Below are 24,609 nucleotides of genomic sequence, written 5' to 3'. Positions count from 1 at the left end.
CTAATAAAAATTTAATTTGGCGCTTGGCATAGTGACCCAACAGCATCAATAATCGCAATACAGCGAGTTTCCGCCAGCGTCATCCGTTAACGCTGGCAGAATTTCCTAGCTGTATTGCTTATATATTTTAATAATAATTATTTTTTCTAAAAGGTCAAGAACAAATCTGTTGCACAGATCCCCGTTATCCATAACGATACGTCTAATGAATGCTGTCTCCGACACTATCGGTATATTTGTGTGTTCGCAGAGTGAATTCACTGTAGCGATATTGTGTATATTATATATTCACTTTCTGAGTTGCACTACAGTTACTCATGTCTTACACTCAATCAAAAGATGATGGTGCGATCTTTCTATTTAATTCTTATCTACCCTACTTTTAGTAATTACGATTTAATATAAACTTTTGTTAGATTTTGGGTTTTTAAATGATGTTATGTATTAGATTACCTATTTAAGTACTACTTAGTATGTAAGTACACTGTTTTGTTTATAGACCTTTGTTATGTATACATATAGGAAAGAGTGTGCATCCCTAACACAGGTTCTATAACTTAAAAGGGATGTACTAGAATGTATATTTAAGACCATTAACTTAATAAAGGAAATTTTTGTTTTTGTTTTTTGTTTACTTTATTATATTTTATTAAATGATTCTCCACATAGTCTGTAAGGGTAATGTATGTTTTTCTGTAATAAGTAAATTGGTTTAGAATATTATAAATACTGTATTTGCGTGTTGGAAATAACCACTAGAATTAGTCACGTCAATCACCTCGAGGTGATACGAGGATTTCGTATTCTGTCTCGACGTCCGATGATGAAACGTTACTTTTCTAGTAGTAATAAAATATCTGCAGTAGCTAAGTATTCAATAAACTATTTACCTAGGGTTTACTACGCTATATAATAATAATATAGCCTTTTTATTCCAAAACTCATCACTTTATATAATACATATATATTTTTTCACTCCAGTATATTTCGGTGTTCGGTGTGCCGGCAAAGGCCTCCCCTAACCCTTTCCACTGTTCTCTATCTTTTGCAACTCTTCTCCAGTTGTAGCCTGCTGTTAGTTTCAGTTCGTCCTCCCATCTTTTGCGTGGTCGAACTCTTCTTCTTTTTCCGTCTCTAGGTACCGTTCCGTCACTATTTTGCTTCATTTTTCATGGGAGCTCCGTAGCATATGACCCGTCCATCGCCATTTTATTTGGTCAATTACAACGCTATAATTTACTATAAAAATAAAATGCTTTTAAACAGAAAGTGATTAATATAAAATTACTTGTTTTACAAGGATAATGGCTTGACTCATAAAACAATTTAGCGTGTATTGTTTACGCATTGATTATTCGAGACATCGAATGTTTATTTATTAGTCGATTCCTTTGCGATGTAAATTAATTAATCGTCATTAGTTTGCCAATACTGTTATAGGAACAGAATAGTGGAATAAGAAAGTTAAATGGTGTCCCAATAAAGAGGCACAATGCAGAGAGGAATGGTGGGGTTTTAAAGCTACCTTTGTCAAAAATGGGAACACAGATAAAAGAAGGTATACATTTCAATGTGTTTAGGTTAAAAAGTTATATGAAATAAAAGGCTATTATTATTATTATTACTGTTGTATAGTCCCGTTCTCTAGACATAGTACAGACACTGTTTGTTTATCAACATTACAATGGCAGGCATCATGTAATAGCATTTAATGATAACTCTCATAGGCTAGGTTAAACTTAGGCCTAGGCCTTCAACTTAGGAAATTTGAAATGACGTCACTGTACGATCGGTGATCTCTAGCCAGTGTAACATTCTTATACAAATTGTTTTTTACCAAATGCAGAACAGTAATGTCTTACAGAATTGTCGTTATTCATTCTCAAGGTTTAAAATTAGCAGAATTTTCCAAATTCCGTCTGCAAAAACCATACTACGTGTTCGACCCTCTGGTATTCTTCATGATTATAACAGAATAAACACTACTTATTTTAGCTTATAAGCTTGATATATTCGGTAATGGGCTGGGACAAATTTAAGAAATAACTTAAAATACCTATCTGATACCTAATCTGCTATAATCTAAAATTGAAAGTGTATTTTTCAAACATAAATAAACATAAATGTCCAACATTTATGTTTATAAAAAACTGTAGATATAGTATATATACGATGTGGTGAACTTTAATGAATAAAACAAAAAATAAACTATTGTTTTTAAGTAATTAAATAGCCAATGTTTTTTTATAATACATAATTATCTGTATGTATTTCACTGAATATATGATTGATGGCCTAGTCACTAGTGGATTTAGCTTACGACTGTCATCCCTGAGGTCGTAGGTTCGATCCCCAGCTGTGCACCAATGGACTTTCCAATGTGTGCATTTAACATTCGCTCGAACGGTGAAAGAAAACATCTTAAAGGAACTTGCCTTTGACCCAAAAGTCCACGGCGTGTGTCAGCTACCAGAGGCTGATTGCTTATTAGACAAATGATCATGAAACACACATAAATCTGAGGCCTAAACCTAAAAAGGATGTAAAGTCACTGGTTTCATTAAGTAAGTTTTGTACCAGTACATACAAGGTTCTCTCTCCTAACTGAGATTTACGATCTTCTAATTTCAGTTAAGAGCTTTCATGTCAAGGCTAAAGGTGTTTACTGAACAAATCAGGTCGTTGCAACAAATGAAGTGTTGAAACTATGTTTATTGGAGTTCTTATATTTTGCGTACATAATCAAATACATGCCGAGTCAATAAGTATTCTAATAAGGACAGTGTTAGCAGTGTAAGTGCACCCATTAAAAAGGGTGTTCATGGGTTGCGTTAGGCGCGTTTGGCCCCCTATCCAATAAAAAAAATGAATTAAATCACAACTGGTTGACGAGAAACATTTATTACCTTAGACTAAATGATTTTTTTTAAATTTATATTTAGTAGCCACTTACTAACATATGGAACATTTTGCCATAGCATACTACCCACTGTACTTACGGAATCAAATTCTAAAAACTATTGTTTTTTTAGATTTGTCCAATTTTTTTTTGCATAAAAACCTTCCTCAAATATACCGCCGCCCAAGTACTACATTGCCAGAAGAGTCGCTTGCGTTGCCGACCTTTTAAGAATCATAATATAATAGGTTCAATAGTGCCTCTAAATACCTGATTCTCACAATATACCGCTCTGTACGCTTTTTCGTGGGAATGTTTCTCTAGGTTAATGTACCGATAAAAGTTAACAATAGAACACATTCTAAGCTAAATAGTGCATCAATATGTGTGTTGTGTATGAACTATGTGTTGGGTTTCACACGTCTGTATAAAGTCAAATGCCTAAACCAACTTCTAAGACTATATTTTGTTTTTTACTATAATTATATTCTCTATTATTTATTATCTTTTGTCGATCCAAAGTTGTGGAGGCCTGATGACCTGGTGCTCTAAACCTTTAGCAGGCATCAGTCTCACATAAACAATAATTATCCCTCAAAAGTAAAATGACAATTATTTACATACATTAAATATATAGTAGTTGTAACTTATCATGTATGAAGTTTTGTGAGAAAATAAATAAAGATTATTATTATTACTTTTAAGCTATTGGTATTGTCTTTGTGAGCGTAAAACACGGGAAATATAATTAATACTATTAAGACCTAATCCCGGCGTCGTAGAGCTGGATATTTTATTATTATTATTATTAAGTATTTCTTTGTGACGAGAGCAGATATACCTTAAGCGTGCGACTTTCATACCGGAGATCGTTGGTTCGATCCCCGCACTGATGAACTTTAATTCAATGTGCGTGTTAAAGTTAAAATTGACTTAGACTCAACGAGTAGACAGCGTGTCAGGCACAGGAGGCCGATCACCTACTTGTCTATGACTGACAAATTATTATAAAACAGATATAGAAATCTGAGGCCTCATTAAACGCTAAGTCACAGATTAAGTATTTCTTTGTTTATAGATTAAATATTTGTAGGATAAAGTATGCGATCGTATTTCATTGCACGCAACGTCTATAACTCATTGAAAACTAGCACACACTGTTTACATGAGTCATGGGTACAACAACCTTTCAATAAATAGGTTGTCAAAATTACATTCAAAGTGTGCAATGTTCTATTTCTCATGCATTATCTGTGGCACTTGAAAATTTCTACAGGTTCTGGAAAATAGTTTTTGTCTATAAACTGTTATACTATATTATTTTTTGTCAGAAACTGAATTGGAGGATTGAATTGTAACGGGAGTTTTCCATATAAACACAGACTTTAGAATATAGTTTAAATATAACTAGTTTTTTTATGAAAATATTTGATTTAAATATTATTATATTAATGAACTTGTGTGAATAGTTAAAAATTCATATTCTACGATTTCAGGTTCTAGTTATTATTTTTATAGATGACGAATTGTGGAGGATTTCATATTGACACTGGTTCAATATTTAATTAAAATCCACCTGCAAAATACAGCTATTAGACGGTAAAAAAATATATCTTGTTACCTTGGTTAACGTGTTAACGTTTCTGAAAATTAATTTTGTTTTGGAAAATATTCAACTCGAATCGTCGACAACCAATCCTTTTCCGAGCCGCTTGATCCCTTGGCTTTGCGTAATCGTCTCTCTGCATCTTCTACTGCATGCTATAGCTGAGTTTCTTTATCGGACGTCGAGGCAGAATACGAAGTTCCAGCCGTATTAACTCGACTTCCGTCTTTTAAGGCAGTATTTTCCACATACCACCACTATGTGTAAGCAGCTGCCCAGTGAAGTATTTTCGACCCAATTAGTCTTAGAATTCTTCAAGAAAAGAGCACACTTATTCTTAAAAGTCTGTGCAAGGAAGCGTTCAAGTAACGAATTGGGGGGGGGGGGGGGGGGGGGGAGTCGTAAAACGTTACGATGCCGCATGGGGATTGAATTACGCGTTATTCTTAATTTAATTTTCGAATTTCTGGTACTTTACACCACATAATGGTAACCTTTTGGTATAAAGACTCACTGGGTGGTAAAGAAACGTTACGGTGCGTTACATGGGGGGGGGGGGGATGTCAAGAATCTCAAAAAATTGCGTGACGTCATATTTCGCTCCACAACTTAGAAGTTTCCTGGAAATGTGAGTGTGTACAGGTACTGCTCAACATCAGATGAGTTTCCCTTTCTATAAAATCTTCACCATTGCCATAGCGAGTATGCCGTGTATGATGAATGAGCTGGGAAATGTATGACTGTGTGTGGTAAAAAGAAAGGTCACCTAATAGCAGGTGCGGTTTCATTTATTGACCTCTGCTGTTCCGTGTTTAATACAACCTCATACATTACTTTATGACACTTAATATTAATTAATGTATAATTGTCGAGCAGGTGATCCGTTTTACAGAAATTGTTTGCGTTCATTTCCTGATATTTAATATTGGTTGCGTTATTTTTGTTTTCAATGTTGTATTTATTGTAATAAATATTACCTTTGATTGCACAATTTAAACAAATGTTTCGGTGATTGTAATAATATAAAATAAATAAATCAGTGGCTCTACAACAGTTTGAGGTCTGGGCCTCAGATGTCTGAATCTGTGTCAATCTAATAGGGTGATTTTTGGGCAAAGCAAGCCGGTTCAGCTTTCGAGTGAATGTTAAACATCTATATGTGAATGTTAAATCCATTAGTGCACGGTATCGAACCTACGACCTTAGTGATGAGAGTCGTATTCTGAAGCCACTAGACCATCGCTGCTATTGCTGTCGAAATCCTATAGAGAATTTTAAAATTTAATATTTTAAAGAGCATTGAAATTTCATTTTTATTTGTTAAAATATTGCTACGGATCTAGGTTTTTTGGAATGCTGGCTATTAATTGATATTCATCAAATTATAGTGCGCATCTGTCTCCTTTTATTCCAGCGTCTACTTAATCTGACAGAAAGAGACGAAAGAGTGGTTATTCAATTCTTATAGACTGATTTATTTTAAATTATATATATAAAATCTTTTGCAAAAAGTACCAGATTTTCATAGCTTCCTATTACGTATAGAACTCAAATAACTGTTTATTAAATGTCTAAACCGTTACGAAAACCTTACTTAAAAAAAATCCTGTATAACTCTCAACTCTGTCTTCAATTAGTTAATTATCAACTTCCTTGTAAGTTGTCCTTATGTGTTTAATTATTATTAATTAATGTATTGTCTATTCCTTTGTTTTGTTTATGTTAATACTACATTCATATGTAGTATTAACAATTTTATGGTTTCGTTTATTGCCCTTGTTCTATTAATTGTCTACTGTTATTCTTAAGATGATTTAATCTGTGAAGCGTAGATAATCTTAGAATACAAATTAATTTATTCATAGACTGTACATGTGGTAACTTGAAGCTTAAAATAAAACTTATGATTGCCTCCAACTGCCAAGCGCCGTTAATAGCGTAGGTTTGACATTTTATAGAAATGTCCTTGGTTAATATATTTACGAAACACCTAGAGATAATCAATTATTCTCTATCTCGTTTTAGCGGATAGGAAATGCCATTTGAGTAAATAGAATGGATTGTGGAGCATCTGACTCCAGCCAGTCTCGCGGCGCATGCGGCGCGGTTTGCGCGCTTTTACGCGTTCGGAAATCAAATTGAAGTTTATCGATGTTTATATGTTGCCAGTGTTTAATGGTTTGTTCAAGTTTATGCGGATATCCTGTGAAGTGAACAGCCATGGGAATAGTTTTGTATTTATTTTGAGGTTTTTAAGATTCGAAAGCGTTAATAGAAAGTATTAGTTTATTTCATTCTAGAAATAGAATCGTCTACACGCAACTATAAGTGACCTTTTTAGGTATACTTTTCTTGTAATGAATTATGTGCATCTGTGTATATCAAGTTTATTCGCTCTACTGAGCTACACAATAGTGTAGTTATTTTGTTATTGCAATTTTAAATGAATAAGAATTATATACTATAAATTTCTAATCTAATTTTATTGAATATTAAATATGAAATTATAATCTGGGATAACATTTTTTATTAGCAGAATTACGTTTAAAAAAGTATGTTTTAATCTCTCTTATAATTTCATATAATGTTTAGTAGATAGTAAGTACCGTTGACCCCAGAACTAGTGATTTCCTCGCTCAACGAATAAGATCGCAATACAGCCAGGAAATGCCAGCATGAACGGACTAAACATTTAAAATTCGTGTGAATTTTCTATTTGTCAATTTTTAGTCATTCTTATAATGACTTGACTCGTCTTGATTTAATTCGATATCAACTGGATAGTTTGATGTTCCAGATCAAAAGCCTTCATATTCAAGGCGTTCAAGGGTTATTTGGGTCATAGACCTGTAGCAGAGGTTCATCATCAGACGTAGTTAATGTTCTGTGCATTCTACTCTGTGGAACCAGCTGCGTACAAATTCTTCTATAAAAAATAAAATGTTGGGCTGGCCAACTCTTCTATTTCACCATTTTGTATTGGACTCTCCATGATCTCTCTTTCCTTGTTGGTCCCAGGATGATCCCTATGTACAAGTCGCTTATGTTGTGTTACTAAAATTTCTTATGACATATTTGATATAATTTGTAAATGTCTATGAATTTAAAAAACAACAATATCTTTTTCTTATTAAATTACCGAACTAGGGCTTAGAGCGTAGCATTCAGGAAACCTAGCACGAACTATGACAAAATCTATCAGTGATGGACGATGGCTTGAGCGATAGGTTAGCGGTAGGACCCTTAGCCAGACGCAAGCAGTATCTTCAGCAGAAGCAATTAATTATAATATGGGAAATATTGAAGCCTGTCCCAAGAACAGCTTAGTAATAGAAAAGAGAATGGCGCAGACCATTAGGAATGCTCTAGGTGTTTTCGAGACAAAATATTGTACAGTGGCTATAACGACCTGGCACATTTCCAGCAGTTCAAATTAGTACAAAGGACAATGGGTATTGATTGTATTTAATAAGAAAAAAACTATTTATATATTAAATACGTTGATGTAATAGACTGGCTTATATATTTTTCAGGTTAAATAATGCCTACTGAAATAGCGTAAGTTTTTTAGATTTGATATTTTCGTAAATTAATCAATAAATCAAATTACAAGTTTTTAATATTAAGAAGTAAAGCAATATTTATCTGGTTTACATTTTTATGCAATAAATCTAAGATACCCACTGTTGTATTTCGGAACCAATCCGACTTAAGGTAGTTAAAGATAAGAGCGTACAATTCCTAAAAGGCTGGCAACACACTTGCTAGCCTTCTGTGATTCTCGGTATCACTTATCCCCGATCATGTTTTGTAATATCTTTGGTAACTAAGAACAATAAATAATGTATTCCATATACAATGTTTATCTAATAATAATTAATATCTAATAATCTATTAAGAGTTCCTATTTTATATTTTTTCTGCGTGACACGTAGGTGACAAATTTATTTATTTATTTATTCATAAGAAGATTCATAGCAGAATACAAAAATAGATGAATATATACATGGGCCAATTATAAATCTTCACAAATAGTTCATTTTATATATATAGTGTTAAACAAAACAATAAACAGAAAAACAGATTTTTAATTTGTTAACAATGAAAATGAAAATGAAGTCAATACATTTCATTCATCCTGGTTAAAATAATTTTGTACCAGAGCTCTCCTTGCTGCCTCCACACTCCAAGCGAACATATCAATGTCCACCGTTGAGTTATTAAATTTGTAGTATTGTATTGTATTGTAGTTCTCCTTTGCACTCTGCAAAGGTCGAAGTTTGGGTGTCTATGGACGGCGGTATCACTTAAGGTGAGCCTTCTGCTCGTTTGCCCCCTGTTATACTTAGCTACTTGGGAGAGGAATCTGAAATCGTAGGTTTGTAGGGTTTTGTATGCGTTTAACAGTCGCTCGTACTGAGAAACAAAACATGACCAAATGTCCAAAAAAAATTGACGGCATGTGTCAGACGCAGAAGGCTGATCACCTATATTGCATATAACAAAAAAATATTACGAAATAGATGCAGAATATAGAAATCTGAGGCCCAGGACTAAAAGTTGTAGACACTGGATTTGTACTGTAACATGCAATCGGTCTTACATCCATGAAGAGTTGTAGCCCCGCTGAATTAATATTACTATTTTATGAAGGTATAACTCATTATGCGATCTACCCGCAATTAATACAGTTTTCTGTTTAAAACGTATAAATGTATCATTAATACCTTTAGTGAACGTAAAGCCTATAATCAAGATAATAATCAAAGTAATAATAGTGATATTTATAATATTGCGTATGCGCACGAGTTTCTCAGCCACTTGTGAGTCACGGTTCCCGTTTTAAATGTTAACTGTCATTTTTGCTTTTTAACGATATCGCGTTACGGCTGATATTTTTGAAAATGGAACTTTCAAATTTGAATTAAGAATGGAAAATTTAAATTTCAAAGTGATTGCAATTTTTAAATTTGTCTTAATAGTAGTAACCAATAAGTAAAACTTTTATTCTCTGAACGTGCAAACGAATAGTACAATTTGGTAAGAAAAAACAGGCAAATCAACTGATTGCTAATCTTGTCATAAACGTTTATATTTGATTTTATATTTTTATAACGACATCTACTTTCACGTAACTAACAGACTATTTGACTTTCAGTTAATTATTTTTGTTATAAAGAATAATGTTTATTCTATAGTTTCAATGTTTGTGAATATGATTAATATTTTAAATTCTAATTAAATAATTAAACGAATTAAATCTGACGTTAAAAAAAGTCAATTTATAACTTTTCCGACCAGTTTTATGGCTTCGTTATTTCTGACATAGGCGTTCCTATTTTAGCCCATTTTTGCTCTACCCTAACTAGCTTGGTCCTTTCAAAATCAAAATGTTTAATATACCATGTATCTATGTTATATTTACACAGAATTTTCATTATTTTTCTTGAGGTATACCTTGATTTTTTTTGTCACACAAAATGGCATACAATCAAGTCTTATAAAAAGTTATTAAAAATAATAGCAAAATGAACCAATAAATACGCTGAAAGATCAAGGCTCCGTGGATTCTTGAGAAATTTCAATAATCTCCCAACGATGCTTAATTTCAGCAAAAACTTGGAAAAATTTGTATTCACAGCATTATCTTTATTTTATTACACATACTAATTACGAGTAATTACTTGACACTTGACAACCTTGAAGTAAAATGCGGATGAACTCCACCGCAGACACGATCAATCATCACTGACAGTGGCAGAAAGATGGGCCTAGAGATTTTTTGTTAGTGGTTTTATCTGTAAACCTATCAAGTTACTTACTTGTAATATTTGTTACATTAATATTATCACTTGTTCTAAATAATTCTTCTATTGTAAGAATTTCAAATTAGGAAGCTACAAAGATGTAAAGAACTGATGGTGAGATGGGTATCAAATAGCCACCTCTTTCTTGTTTAACATTATTTTTTATCTATAAGCTTATCCAAAAACACAAAAGCCAATTAGGAAGAAAACAAGCTCGATTAGCGTTGAACTTAAATATTCAAACTAATCTACATAACTTAGACGTAAGACTAATTTTGTTATTATAAATGCTAACTTATATATATATATTTATTACACGTTATACTTCTTTCGGCGCGTTGGGGAAAAATGATGAGAGTAAATTTTTACGATGCGCGCGCACACCGTCATAAAAAACCGACACCCTGGAGTTAGCTATAGTAAACATTAAAAAAAAAACACATTTTGTGATATTAAAAGAAACTTTATTTAACTAGATAATCCGTTATAATAAAACTTTCAATGTTTTAAATACCTTTTTTCTATTGTTAGTGTCGTGTTTTCTATAAACGTAGACTAAAATTTTAAAAATATTTTTATCTTGTTTGGCCAAAGAATTGTAACTTCTAACCTGTGTACGCGGCGGTTTAACCACAAGTAGGTATGTACATAAGTATACACAGATTTTTTCCTAAATCCTTTTTTCTTTAATCCAAAGTGACAACCCAAATTTTATAAATATATTTTTTATAACAGAGGGCATGTCAAGTTATACCGCCGCCCATGGACTCTCAATACCAGAGGGCTCGTGAGTGCGTTGCCTTAAAATACAGTACAGTTATGTAATTCATACAGTAGGTATGTAATCTAAACTGTTTGTAAAATTCTACAATAAATTTTTTTTTTCAATGGAAAGAAAAATAAAAAAAAACATGTATTAATTATAGAATATTTATTGGATAGTGTCTGCACCTAATTCGTGAGGGCAATTACCTAATGTACATTTTTTTATTACTTTTCGCATTTGTGTAAATGAGAGATACACATATTAAACAGAACAGAGTTTTGTGTATAAGATCATATATCAAAAATTACAACACATCCATGTTAAACTATTCTACGAGTATATTATTCCAAAATGATACATATTATATTTGATACGTAAACCCTTTATCGAAGCCTCTTAAGGTTTTCCATTTTCCTGATGGTCTCTTAAATAAATAAACTTTCCGGAAGTTCCTCATTCAAAAACCAATCATCCCGCCCATCAACAAACATGGTTTCACGGCAAATCAATTGTGTCAGTATGATGAACGGATAATTAATGACACGAATGACACTTTTATGAGGTCACTTGTCATTTCCTCCTCGATGATTTGATGTTTTTCATAATTCAATAAATGCTATAGTATTTATTATTATATTAGCTACTCTGTGCGGTTCCCGCATTAATTCGGTTGTAACACGATTGTCTAAAGCTTTTCTGGGTAAATAACAATATAATGTTTTGGTAGACATTTGGTAGCGGGAACTTTTTGGTATAGATTAATGTCTTCTATAAAACTTTTATACATTACTTGGCTTTATTGTCAGTGCTCTCCGCAGAGATATCCGCCTCTAGATAAATCATTTTTAGTGTTATAAAAGGATTTCTTGATCTGACTCTAGTTTACTTTAAGATAAGCACAAATTTACTTGATCAGGTTTCCTTCCTAGATTTCTTTTGAATGCTTTAGGAACTGTTAAAATTTGTTTAGCAGTAATAAATCAGTAGGGATACATTTTGATTAAAAGAAATGGAATTGAATAAGTATAAAAAATACAAATATTTATTCCTAAATGAAAATATATTAATTCTAAAAACAATACGAAACGTGTCAAACACAGTGGTATGTCACATTTCGTGTTATTACTCCAATTTCGGGGCGCGCCGGGGCGTCCATTAGATAAATTGCGTTAACTTAGTTTGTGTTATTCACTTACCTCTATACTTTATGGCTTTTCGTAATAAGGAATCCCTGTGTTTCATAATTTTATCAATAAGAATGTCTTATATATGGTATGTTTGGTCTTGATTTGTATGTATTAAAGTAAGAATGAACTGCATATATGATTTTTAGTTAATAGTTACACTTTGTTTCACAAATTAAAGAAAAGTGTTATCTTTTCTTCATTCGTTTTAATGGCTGTCTTGGTCCTCATTTCAGCCCTTAATTTATTTTTTAAGCAGATTTTTTTATCAGATCATGAAACTAATTCTCAATAGTAGTAGTTTTCTTCTAGTAAGCCGTCTAAGTTCCGTCCATCTGTTGTGTGTTTTACCCAATTGTTCTAATTCTTCAGTTTTATTAATAAAGTTTTGCGGCCATTCGGTGAATGACGTCGTCAAAGGCTTAGGATAAATCTAAACTAGTTCAACCAAGCACTTGTTTTGAATTCGTACATATGCTAATTAGTAAATAAACACTCGACCTTTTGCGGTCGTATCTTCCGGGAAATATTGGAGTTGTCATAAGCTTATTGTCGGTATCAATATTTGGAGGCTTGCCAACGCGGTGACTGATTCAAGTGGTACTGGTAATATTTCAAGTATTCGTTACATTGCACCTTGTACAATTGGGCTTTGTTGTATTACGTAAAATTTTCGGACTGTTCTCATCCTTGTTCAAATTATTTATTTATTTAATTATAAGTAATCTAACAGCTACTTAATACATATTATTATACAAAATACAAATACAATACACAAAGCCAAACACACACACATTTCTCATAGTTCTTCTGATATAAATCCGAATGAATTCTAAAATAAGTCTTCGTGTCGGCTCTTAATTTCGTAGTAGCCTAATCAACTCAGTACCTACTTCGCCAAGGGTTGATCTTAGGACCGCTAGATTTCATGCCATGCTAATTACAAATAAAAATACATTATTTGTAAATTCTATTTACCGGTTATCGTCAATTTGAAACTTATCAATTCTTAAAGATCGTGAAAGAGGTCATGATGAGAAATAGGCATAGAGGAGGATTTATGAAGCTAGAGGAGGATTTATGAAGCTGGTACAAATATATTATGGTTTTTCCCCTTTAATATAAAAAGGGATTTGGTTTTCAAAAGCTTTCACTACTAAGCTGCTATTCTTATTAAGATAAGAGTTTATTCGCCAAATATTTTGTAAATTAAATCCCATACGTATCTGGGACAGTTAGTAATAAAATTAGTCCCCAGACACCGCACTAATTCTATACTGCATACAAATTACAAATTAATTTACCATATAATGACGTCATAGTTACGTCACTATGTATTGTTCGATGTAGGACAGTGAACCACTTGCCGACCGCAATTAATTCGCGAAAGTTCGTGAGTAATACTACTTTCATTAAACGCTTTATTTATGTATTAACACTCCGTTGCATACAGAAAAATAATACAGTTATAATTAAATGAAAATTTTATGACATTGAGCGATCTCTTTCAGGCAACTAATGTTAGAAAAAAAATAAGTGCTAAAATACAGACAGACAAAAGTCAAAACGTATGCAATTAAAACATATGTAAACAGCGAACAGAACACGTGAGTCACCATAATTTTAAATCAGTTTCACATCAGTTAGTAGAGATTGAAGGAAGATAGAGAAGGAGCTAAACGAATAGAGACAGGAAGTGAAGTCCATAGCCTCACTGCAGATAACTTAAAGGATTCACCAAAAAAGGAGGAGTTGTGAGGAAGTGATTTCAAGGATGCAGGCTATATATCGGATTCAATCGCGTTTATTGTATCTAGTATTGAGCATAGACTTATTTTTAATGACAGTAGACAATACTATTGATATAAATAGATTCTTATTGTCTATACCTTAACCTATATTTGATTATGCGATTTAAAAACAAATGTGACTTAAAATCACGCCAAATAAATTGAACAATAGAATCCTCAAAACTTTATTCCCAAGAAGCCTGCCTTTTCAACGCCTTAGATGTCACAATGGGCGGAAGATACGACACAGTTTACTAACATTTTAGTGATGCCAAATGTAGCTATTGAGTTAACTTGCATTTTCTTTATGACGCTTTTGACAGACGTCATACTTAGCCTAAATATAGTCCTACTCCACATAAGCTACTTTGCAAATACTTTTCTACTAAGTAGTCTTTTTATTTTTAACAATGAAAATGGGAAGGTTTACAGTATGTACCTAATGTTTGAGGAAAATTATACGACTATTTTCAAAGGAAATCAATATAAGTTGAGAGGTGGTAATAGGTCGGCTATTAACAACAGATTCGCGGTTGCAGGGCTGACCGTTTTTTAATCCGCTCTTTCGACAGCTTTACTATATATTCATGATAATAATGTTCCTCAAAGGTTGGTAACACACACGCATGCCCCTTGGCGTTGCAGGTGTCCATTGAATGTGAAAGTGATCGGACTGCTCGTTTTTTCTCCTTTTTTTTCCAAAATAAAAAAACTAAATTAAAATTCATTTTAATCGGATTAATTATATAAACGGATTTTTTATACCACACTTATCAGATGTAAACGAAAACAAGAAAATGAATAGGTAAATTTCCGTTTAAGAAAACTTAAATCTAGTAAATTTATGATAAAAGTCAAGGCTGACTGCGACTTGAGATACTTATTGGAACAGAGGTCTGTCACATTAGTAATTGTATGAGCATTGGTCGATTAAATTACTTGGTAGAGCCGAGTTGAATGACAACAGGCCACGCCCACTTCCCGTGACTCATTTGCTTCCTGTCACTTCCGATGCCGTGCCGTTGCATCCACTGTATCCTTTTTGCGTTGTGTATGTTTGTCTACAGGTTTCTCGGGAATAAAATTCGTATCGATTTAAAATAATCAGTGGCCAACCTCTTTCAGACTGGGCCTCAAATTTCTGAGAAAGAGGTGATCAGTTTCCTGATCCCGACACGCTGTCGACTTTTTGGGTCTAAGATATGTCGGATTCCTCACGACTTGACCGTTCGAGCGAATAAATGCACTCATAGAAAATCCAATGTTGCACAGCCGGGGATAGAACCTATGACCTCAAGGATGAGAGTCTCAAGCTGAAGCTACTAGGCGAACACTGCTAGATATATATCGACATGATAGCTTCATCAAAATTGCCTCTAAGGTATATATATATATATATATATATATATATATATATATATATATATATATATATATATCTTAGAGGCAATTTTGATTATGATATATATATATATATATATCTATATATCTATAGGAAAATAATGTTGAACTAAGATTTTAATTAATAATAATAACACTTTGTTTATACATACACAAATTCAATTAAATTAAATGAAAGCAAAGCCTCAATATTACTTGGGTAACCCCGTAAAGAACGATAAAAAAACTCGGATCTGTTTTAAGGTTCGACTTTCGACAAATTTACCATTAGTAGTTGTTTCTTAAATAATCTGTGAGTATTAGATATAGGGAAAGAAATAAAGTTTTATATTTCTAAACGTATATAACCTTATTTGGTTTGCATTTATAGCATAGTTCACTTTCTTCTATAATTTATTACATGTGTATGTACTCATATGGTTACAACATATTGGCACGCACACAATTTTAATAATAAGAATATAGCACTGTATAGATCACAATAATTTTTAAATGCTGAGAACAAAAAAAATCGTAAATTTATGACTGAGGGTTCACTTGAAATACAAAAAAATCTGTGTAAAAATAAATAAAACTGCATAAAAAAAATTGAATTAAGAGAGAGATTATTTTGAGATTAGAGATTATTTATAAAAATATTGTGTGTTCGATATGATAAGTGATAATATCATCCTGCGAGCAGTGTTGGTCTAGTGGTTTTAGCGTGCGACTGATCTATGAGATGGTGGGTTCGATCCCTGTTTGTGCACTAGTGAAATTTCTTTCTATGTGCACATTTAACAATCGTTCAAATGGTTTAGGACAACATCTAGGTAAACGCCTTGCTTTGACCAAAAAGTCGACAGCGTGTCAGGCCCAGGTGGCCAATCACCTACTTGCCTACATTGACAATGATCATAAAATAGATACAGAAATCTGATTCCCAGACCCAAAAACTTTGTAGCGCCACCAACTTATTTATTTTATTTATCATATCCTGCCAGATTTCCTCGCAAAACACTTAGCATGCGCCCGCGCATTCAATGCACGTACCAATTTACTATCGTTTCGACGTTTCGATCTGCGAAACTGTTTTGGATAATGAGTTCCTTTAAATGAAATTTACATAATTGTTGCTTAGATATTTATACGGATCGATTGTTTCATCCAGTGATTCCCAAGGTGGGGCAAGGGGGCGATTTTATTGTTAAGGGGGGCAATCGAAATCAGCTGGAGACACAACGTTGCTCTGCTTTCTTTCTCTATTGACTTTCTGCTACCGCTTCTATTTCTACTATCCGCCGTTTTTAAAATGACATTTTCTCCTTCTTCCCCTCGGTCTTTTAAGTCTTTAAAGTCCACCTTATACCTGTGTGTCTTGCTATATTATATACCACACTGAGACACAAGTGAATTAATGAACTGGATGGAACCGCAGACCATAGCTATTAATCCTCTACTCCAATTCCTTATTCCTACACAATGCCTACGTAATTGTCCTAAAGATATTTATGAGTGGGATGCAATGATTGGCCATGGCATGGCATAACTTTCTTATTTTGGGCATTTAGAACAAGCTTAGAATTCTGATACGAATTGAAACCTTGAATGTTCTACCAATAAATTATAGTTTTTTTTTTAATTGGGTTAATAATTCTCTAAGACTGACATATGATGGAGCTATAACTACACTACTGTTCTGGCAAGCTTCTGCCGCCTCTTTAGAATATGTTTAGTTTTCTAACACAATTATATAATTATATGGTATGTTATGAAAGACAATCTCTGACATAAAATGACATTTTCTAGAAATGATTCCTAGCTAGATCGATTTATCGCCCCCGAAACCCCCCCGTATACTAGATTTCATGAAAATCGTTGGAGCCGATTCCGAGATTCCAATTATATATATATACAAGAATTGCTCGTTTAAAGATATAATAAGATCATGTACACTTATTAACGTTTAGCATTAGCATTATTTACATAACTATTGTGGTGTTGATATCTTATTCAGATTTCGTCACCATTACAAGGAAAATAATGAAATATTGATAGGAAAATAGGTTAGGAAAAGTAATACTGCGTCATTATGTTGCGTAATTGATATAAGTATAATCATGACGGAAAAATCTTTTGTTTGGAAATGTATTTATAATGCAAGTTGGTGAGATGCGGAAAGAGAACTGTAGTGCGTATTTAATTCTTACATCCTATAGGTCTCTCTTTACGCTCAGACATTTACCGACAGATGTCTGAGCGTCGTGGTCAGGAAGGTAACATCTGGAGGGAACAATCTGCTTCCACTGGTTTCTGTCCAGCACCTGATGAGTACAGTTTAGGACGATGGATCAATTGATGGTTGGTGGACGGCCACGTGATCGTTTGCCAACCATGGTTAGTTTCTTCTAGTTCCTAGAAATAACTTCTAAGCTTAAATTATAAAATGTCTAAGCTTAATTGTCTAATTAATATAGAGCATCATTTATATTAAATTGGTACAATTGTCTTTAACTTGATCGCTTCACCTGGTTGGTGAACGGCCACTTGATCTTTCGTCTTCTGTGGTAACCACGATCAGTTGTTCCAAGTTCCCATCGCCTCGCATTGTAGGACCGAAATTTGATTACAATTTGCTGTCGGCATATGATAGCCGAGTCTGTGTGCGGAGAAACTCCGTTTTTTATCTGTTGCAAACATGACGTCATAGTTGTTGTCTGTGTCATTGTCTATATAGTTTTGTACCGAGCTGCTGACGACACGGGTAGCATTAGACGCTTACAACATAGTATGTTATATGACGTCCTCGATACATGCGGTTGAAATATCTTAATCCATCCATATTATTACTTAAGTTGAAAAGAAATCATGACTCATCTATGTAGACAAAAGGAACAAATTTTTGAGGAAAAATGCACTTCCCATTTATATGACGCATTTTACAAGGAAACTGGGAATGACCCTAATTATTTTTATTCGTTTTTGCGTAGATAAAGCTTCGTCTTATCAGTGCAATACTAAGCAATGTCTGTGTCATCTATGCCCGTCTTAATGAGAATCGGTAGGTGTCGATTGATTACTCAAGTATCAACAACAAATTCCTTAGTCTATGCTACGCTTCTTTAAGAGACGGACGTTGCTAATTGAATAATTAATAACAATTGTCATCGGAACTTTTTGAAATAGGAACGTTGAAAATATTAGAACAAATTTTTAAATACTGGCAATTTCGTAGTGCTTACAGTGTGATCGATAAAGTCGTTTAAAAATCGAATGTGATAAAAATGGTGATGGAATCGTTGCCCAGCGGGCGATTCTGGCCGCTGTCACCGCGTCTATGGCGGAGAAGCAATGAATACTCAAAAGTAGTTTTCGAACCTCGAAAACCTCCTTTGTCCCCGATCGAAATTCGAAAACACCGCGTCGATGTCACGCCTGACTTGATCCGATCGAGGTTTATAAAGGAGAGATTGGAGCATTTGAATTTGGAAAATGAACCGGAAATTAAAAAAGCGGAAGTGAAGTTACGATGTAAGAAAAAAAAGGAGCCAAGACCCAACAGTCTTCAGCTGCTATTGTGCCAATCCAGTTCTGGACATTACAGCAGTAACACGTGGAGATACACTAGAGTCCGGTCTAAAAGGTATTATAAAAACTTTTTATGTTAACACTCAAATCGAAAGTTTCATAAACATTCGTGATGAAGGTCGTTTTGTTTGCGTGCCTTATTACGATTGTAATTTTTCTTTTGTATTTAATTAATCTATCAAAACAAAACAATAAGCGATGTTACATTTTAAAGAATTATTTTTTAAATTACAGTTTAAAAAAATATTTTGATTCGTTCCACGTCATTTCAGATATAGATAGATAGATTTCAGAAATAACCAGTCCATCTGTCTGAGTCTGTGTCTTCCATTAAAACAGATTATCAGCTAATAAGCAGTTTTGACAGTCGACATTCTTTAATCAAGGTTTCGCCCACGTTTCCCGCGCCCACATTGGATGTAGTGTGGAAAGTTTAAAGCTCTGTGAACACGATGGTTTTAATATACGGCCTTATTACAAACAATATTTTTTGATGGTAATATAGCAGTATTGCTCTCATCCATGACGTTGCAGATTGAAAACAATCTGAGATCAGACCGTGTCAGTCGATCAATCTGTATATGCATCCCAATAACCAAACCCTACAAAGACTATCCATTTTTGGCGACGGATATAATGCAATCTCTTCGCTTTTTACACTAATATTTGATAATCAATAAAAACCAAATAAAGTAAATAAAACCGTACGAATAATATTAAAATATACATGTCTTTGTTTAAAACATATTAAATAGCTTTATAATTATTTTAAAATCTGGCGTAAGCTAAAATCATAAGATAGGATATTGGCACAGTTAAACTGTCATTTTTATACAAAGGTCTATACACCGATCCAACCTACCATGGATAGCTTGTATCGGCAGATGGCTATTACAATCCGTCGATTGGTTATTGGCACACTTATATCACTATTAAGGTGTCTATCTCAGATGGTCAAAAAATAGATTGAGATAGGTTTCTGTAAAGTGTAAATGTGTTATTTTAACACATTTGTATTGATGTATTAATTATTGTTTAAATTATGAATATCCTGATGACAATAAAACAAAGCTATTATATTTACTTAAATAGTCATTATTTATTTAATAGACTAAAATACTTACTTTTTTTTGTTAGAATATAAATTTTATTCTTCTCCATCATGGATAAACAGCCTTAGAGGCAGAAATGTTGTTGATTACGTTATAAAAGCTTTAAGTTTTGTCACGTTAAAGATAATTTCATGCGCTAATTAATGGCCGTGTTATTTCATAATTGGTTTGTATATTTTGTTGATAACTTTAATTTTTATTTTAAGATTTATAGATTTTTATATTATGTTTTGTACTTAGTTTTTTGGTTGTGTTGTCTTAACCTTTCAAACCCAAGTTCACTGCTGCACTGGTACATAAATAACTGGTATGTAAATCCAATAATTTTTTGGTATACGGTAGTCTAAAGTCTAAACAACGCATTCTTTTGACTAAAATACGGCGTGTCCGGCAGGAATAAAAGAATACCTATTAAAAGAACATAGAAATCTTAAACAAAGTAGAAGTTCTTCTGGGCCTCAGATTTCTGTATCCGTTTGATGATTTATTGCCAGTTTATTGCCAGTTCTTCTCTTTCGTTCTACGCCCTTGATTTGAGAACTGCCATTAAATGTAAAATTAGAACCATTTAATGTATATTTCTTTTTTGTCGATCATAAGTGTACATTATGTTACCTACATGAATAAATGATTTTTGACTTTGGCTTTGATCATTTGTCAATCTAATAGGCACGTCGACTTGGGTTTAAGGAAGCCGGTTTTCTCACGATGTTTTCCTTCACCGAACGAATGCTAAATACGCAAATAGAAAGTCCATTGGTGCACAGCCGGACATCGAATCTACGAATCGGCTGGCTAGGCCGAAGCTGCTGTGTAAGTTCCTAATATTTTTCATTCAGATCGTAAAAATTTAACAATTCCAGACTCAGTGCAACGGCCGCGAAGCGTGAAAAATGCTATTGATTTTCAGTCATCACATAATTTGTATGCGAAACAGTTAAAAGCAATGAAGGCGTCCAGTTGTATTATACATGGACAGTGTTACCAACGTTAAGTCAAAATATGACTAAGTTCAATATTTAATCAGAATACGATTTTTTTATAGTAACAATTCTTTGATTTAAGAATATTATTTCTATTTTTTAAGATTTGCATAGATTTTATCGCGGCGACCGAATCAAGAAATTTCGTAACGAAAATAAAAACCTAACGTTATATGGTGCGGCAAATACGCGTTAGAGTGGGACAGAACGTGAGACAGACTATAGGCGTGTTAGTCTGGTAAAGCGGTAGAGTTAGTCATCGTAGCCCATGAATACCCATTTTAGCGGGTCCCGATCTTTGAAGGTCGTAGATAGCTATTGATTTTATTTAAATTATACATATAATTAGCCAACGTTGTGTATGTTAAAACATAAAGAAAGTATTTTCCCTCCGAACTCTCACAATCGCTATGTTGGCAAGCGTGCAACAAATCGATGCGTGGGTGGGTTAGTGACACCCCATTCGCCCCTCACGTGCAGTCTGTGGTAATTAAAGCGTTGTCTATGGTCAGTGTTCAGGGTTGCCTCTAAGTTGTGTTGAGATTTCTGAAGATTTTTAAAACAAGTTATGTTGTAACCTGTTCATTAATAACGGAACATGGTTCTACGGAACATGGAGATACAACCAACTCAACCTTCAGGGACCACCTGAACGTGGAGTTGATTTCCGGCATTGTATTTTTTTTATTGGCACAGAATTAAATTTGTCTTACTAATCGTCAAAATTGACGTTCACCCAAGACAGAACAAATTTAAAATTGCCTATATTAAATATTTTTTTACAAGTGGTAACCCTTGCTGTACAATGTTTTCAAAATGGCGTTGGACTACCTTTTGCTAACTATCGGACTGTGAACTTTGTGTTTTGAAAGGAAAACGATGCGTTGTTGCGTAATTTAAAGAAAATGTATATTAAGTGCAGGTTCATATCAAGCTTACAGACATTTAATTCATACCCTACGCCCATAGTTGCTTTAGCACGACTCTCATTCCTCAAGTCGCAGGTTCGATCCCCGGCTGTGTGTCAGTGGACTTTCGTTGTATGTGCGCACGTTTAACATTCGCTCTAACGGTGCAGGATAACATCATGTATCGGATATATAAGGCACTGGAGGCTGTTCATCTTTTTGGCTTGATTGGCATGATCATGAAGGAGAAGCGTTGTAGTTTCACTGATTTATTTATTTTATAGTAAAAGGGCCGAAATATTAGAAAGGATGGAATGATAAAGGCGTTGGTTTTATGAACTTGATAAAAATCTGCATAGCGTCTGAATATTCATACACATTTGACGCTTATATGAAGATTAAACAGTTAATGTAGCAAGTTTCGATCTAGTCCTAAAGAAAATTTATAGTTCAGGAACCACATTATATAAATTTTGGAAATAATACAATATATTTAAAATGCCGCCTACAAAAATAGAATTTCATAGACAATACTAGAATTAAGTGTGTGTTAGTGACAAGTAATGACAAAATTGTGGAGCAGTTACGTGGTTCTGTCCACAAATTAATTTAGTATTTAAGTGAGTTAACACGTACAGGAGTGTTGTTTTGGTCAACACAATGGTTTTGGTCCAACTATTGAACCTTGTAGGACACCAGTCCTGCTTTCATAAAATACAGTCAGAGTGTCCTATAATGGGTACTTCATACACAATTTCTTACGAAAATTCGTTACAATAGGAACAAAACACAGCTTGTTATGTTGAGAATTATTGTGTTCGGCCCGATTGATTTTCAACAATATATTTGAACTCGTAAAATGAGGGTTTTTCTTCGAATTGTATAGAACCTGAACGAAATCTTTCCTTTGTGTTTCCTTTACGAAAATGTATTTGTTAAATATGTATGAAAAACCTTGTATTTTTCCAGCATGATTGTGATATTTTTGGTTGTATCGATTTGTTTTATATGTCAAATCTGTTTATAATATTTTATCACCTTTATTTATTTGCTAAAGGACACGATTGTTTAGGGATTGGTTTGGTACCGTATAACAAAATTATCATAACATATATTTAGCTTTATTTTAAATACAATTTAATGATAAATATATTTAATGTTATATAGAAATAATAGTAATAGCCTTTATTTCCAAAACTTCATTATAATACATAAGCTGTAGAAACTATACACAAAAGATAGTTCCTTAGTTTAAATCAGTACCAAATAATTGATAGTTATTAGTAATATTTTAATATACTCGTTGGAATGACGATGGAGTCTGCAAGACTAATTATATGCTTATATGCTCTCCATTCTTAATAGAAGGATAGATATTTAGTGTCGTTAATTTCTCTATGAATCTCTCCACCGTATGAGACAGGATATTCCCAGTAGTTCCATATGCCTCAATACGAACACAAATTCTCTGGGTAATTAGCAATGTTTCTAGTTTCAGCTTACTATGACACTAATTATGAAAGACGAACTAAATGTACTCATGCTTTCTGTTTCATATGTTTTATTTATGTAATATGTTTTGACTTTGATATATTGTCTAAGTGTTTTTTATAGTTAAGATTACTTACAAATATATAAAATAGTCCAGTATGAAGAATGACTACAATTATTTATTTTCTGTTTTCAGTCATGAGCCGGAAGGCGGCGGGCGGTGCGACGGCCCGCTAACGCGCGCGATGCAGCCCGCTTCGCCCAAGCGACATGCGCCCGCGCATACACACGGTGAGTCCATTTAAATATGTCATCTATATATTTATATCTTAACTTGTTGTATGGTCACCTTAAAATTTTTTTTTCTATTTTCATTGCAGAGATTTAAATTATATATGTACATATGTGTACTCAATATTTTATCTCACAAAACTTCTTCCATCCATTAACCGATTTTAAAAACAGTAAGATTTTTGACACACTGATTTTCGGCATTGCAATCAAGTATCAAGAATCAAATAGAATTATTTCAGAATAGTAATTCGACTTAGGATCCTTAAAAAAATTATTTCTGAAAAGGCGCCGGACTTGAGTACGTACTTTATGAGTAACCACAGAAAATTACAGTCTCCTGTCCATTATATAAAAAATACATTAAATAAATTCAAACCAGAACGAAAGATTTCGTCCTTCATACGTTTCCGGATTTTTCAATGGGAGATAACGAGGTGGGTTTAATAAGTGTGAACTTTATATACTATTAACATTAATCTCTTAAAATGCCAATGTATCGTTCATTTTGACTGTCACGAAATAGATAAACATGATGAAAAGGCCGATTCCTGATATGCATAAATTCAATTTTATTTTGGTAAGACTATTGTCTGGAGAAATTTCCTGGTTGTAGTTAGGTTGGAATGTGGACCACTATTTAAGCGTCGACTTGTTTAAGCTATTTAGTTTGAGTACATATTAAGATAATCAATACCGCTGAATAGCTTGCATTATGAACATATGCCTTCACATCTTCACGTCCATACCCTTACACAACACAACACAGTCGACTTAAGTATTATTTAATTAAATATATTTATA

General features: G+C 33.3%; 1 protein-coding gene across 9 annotated transcripts in view; it reads left to right on the top strand.

The window, feature by feature from the left end:
- The window catches only part of LOC110995965 (focal adhesion kinase 1), a 106,827-nt gene that overhangs the window by 59,890 nt on the left and 22,328 nt on the right, over positions 1-24,609 (top strand). For 4 of the 9 annotated variants that reach the window (XM_045632521.1, XM_045632519.1, XM_045632518.1 and 1 more), the window contains one exon: positions 23,711-23,805. In XM_045632521.1, coding sequence (XP_045488477.1) covers positions 23,760-23,805 — 46 coding nt within the window. In that variant the 5' untranslated portion in view covers positions 23,711-23,759. Of the gene's footprint in view, positions 1-6,591; positions 6,684-18,520; positions 19,076-23,710; positions 23,806-24,609 lie in introns of those variants that run through there. The other 5 variants (XM_045632516.1, XM_045632517.1, XM_045632515.1 and 2 more) reach the window with 5 other exon arrangements.

This window comes from Pieris rapae, chromosome 20 (assembly GCF_905147795.1).
Source record: "Pieris rapae chromosome 20, ilPieRapa1.1, whole genome shotgun sequence".
NCBI lineage: Eukaryota > Metazoa > Arthropoda > Insecta > Lepidoptera > Pieridae > Pieris > Pieris rapae.
This window is presented reverse-complemented; position numbering and strand designations above follow the sequence as displayed.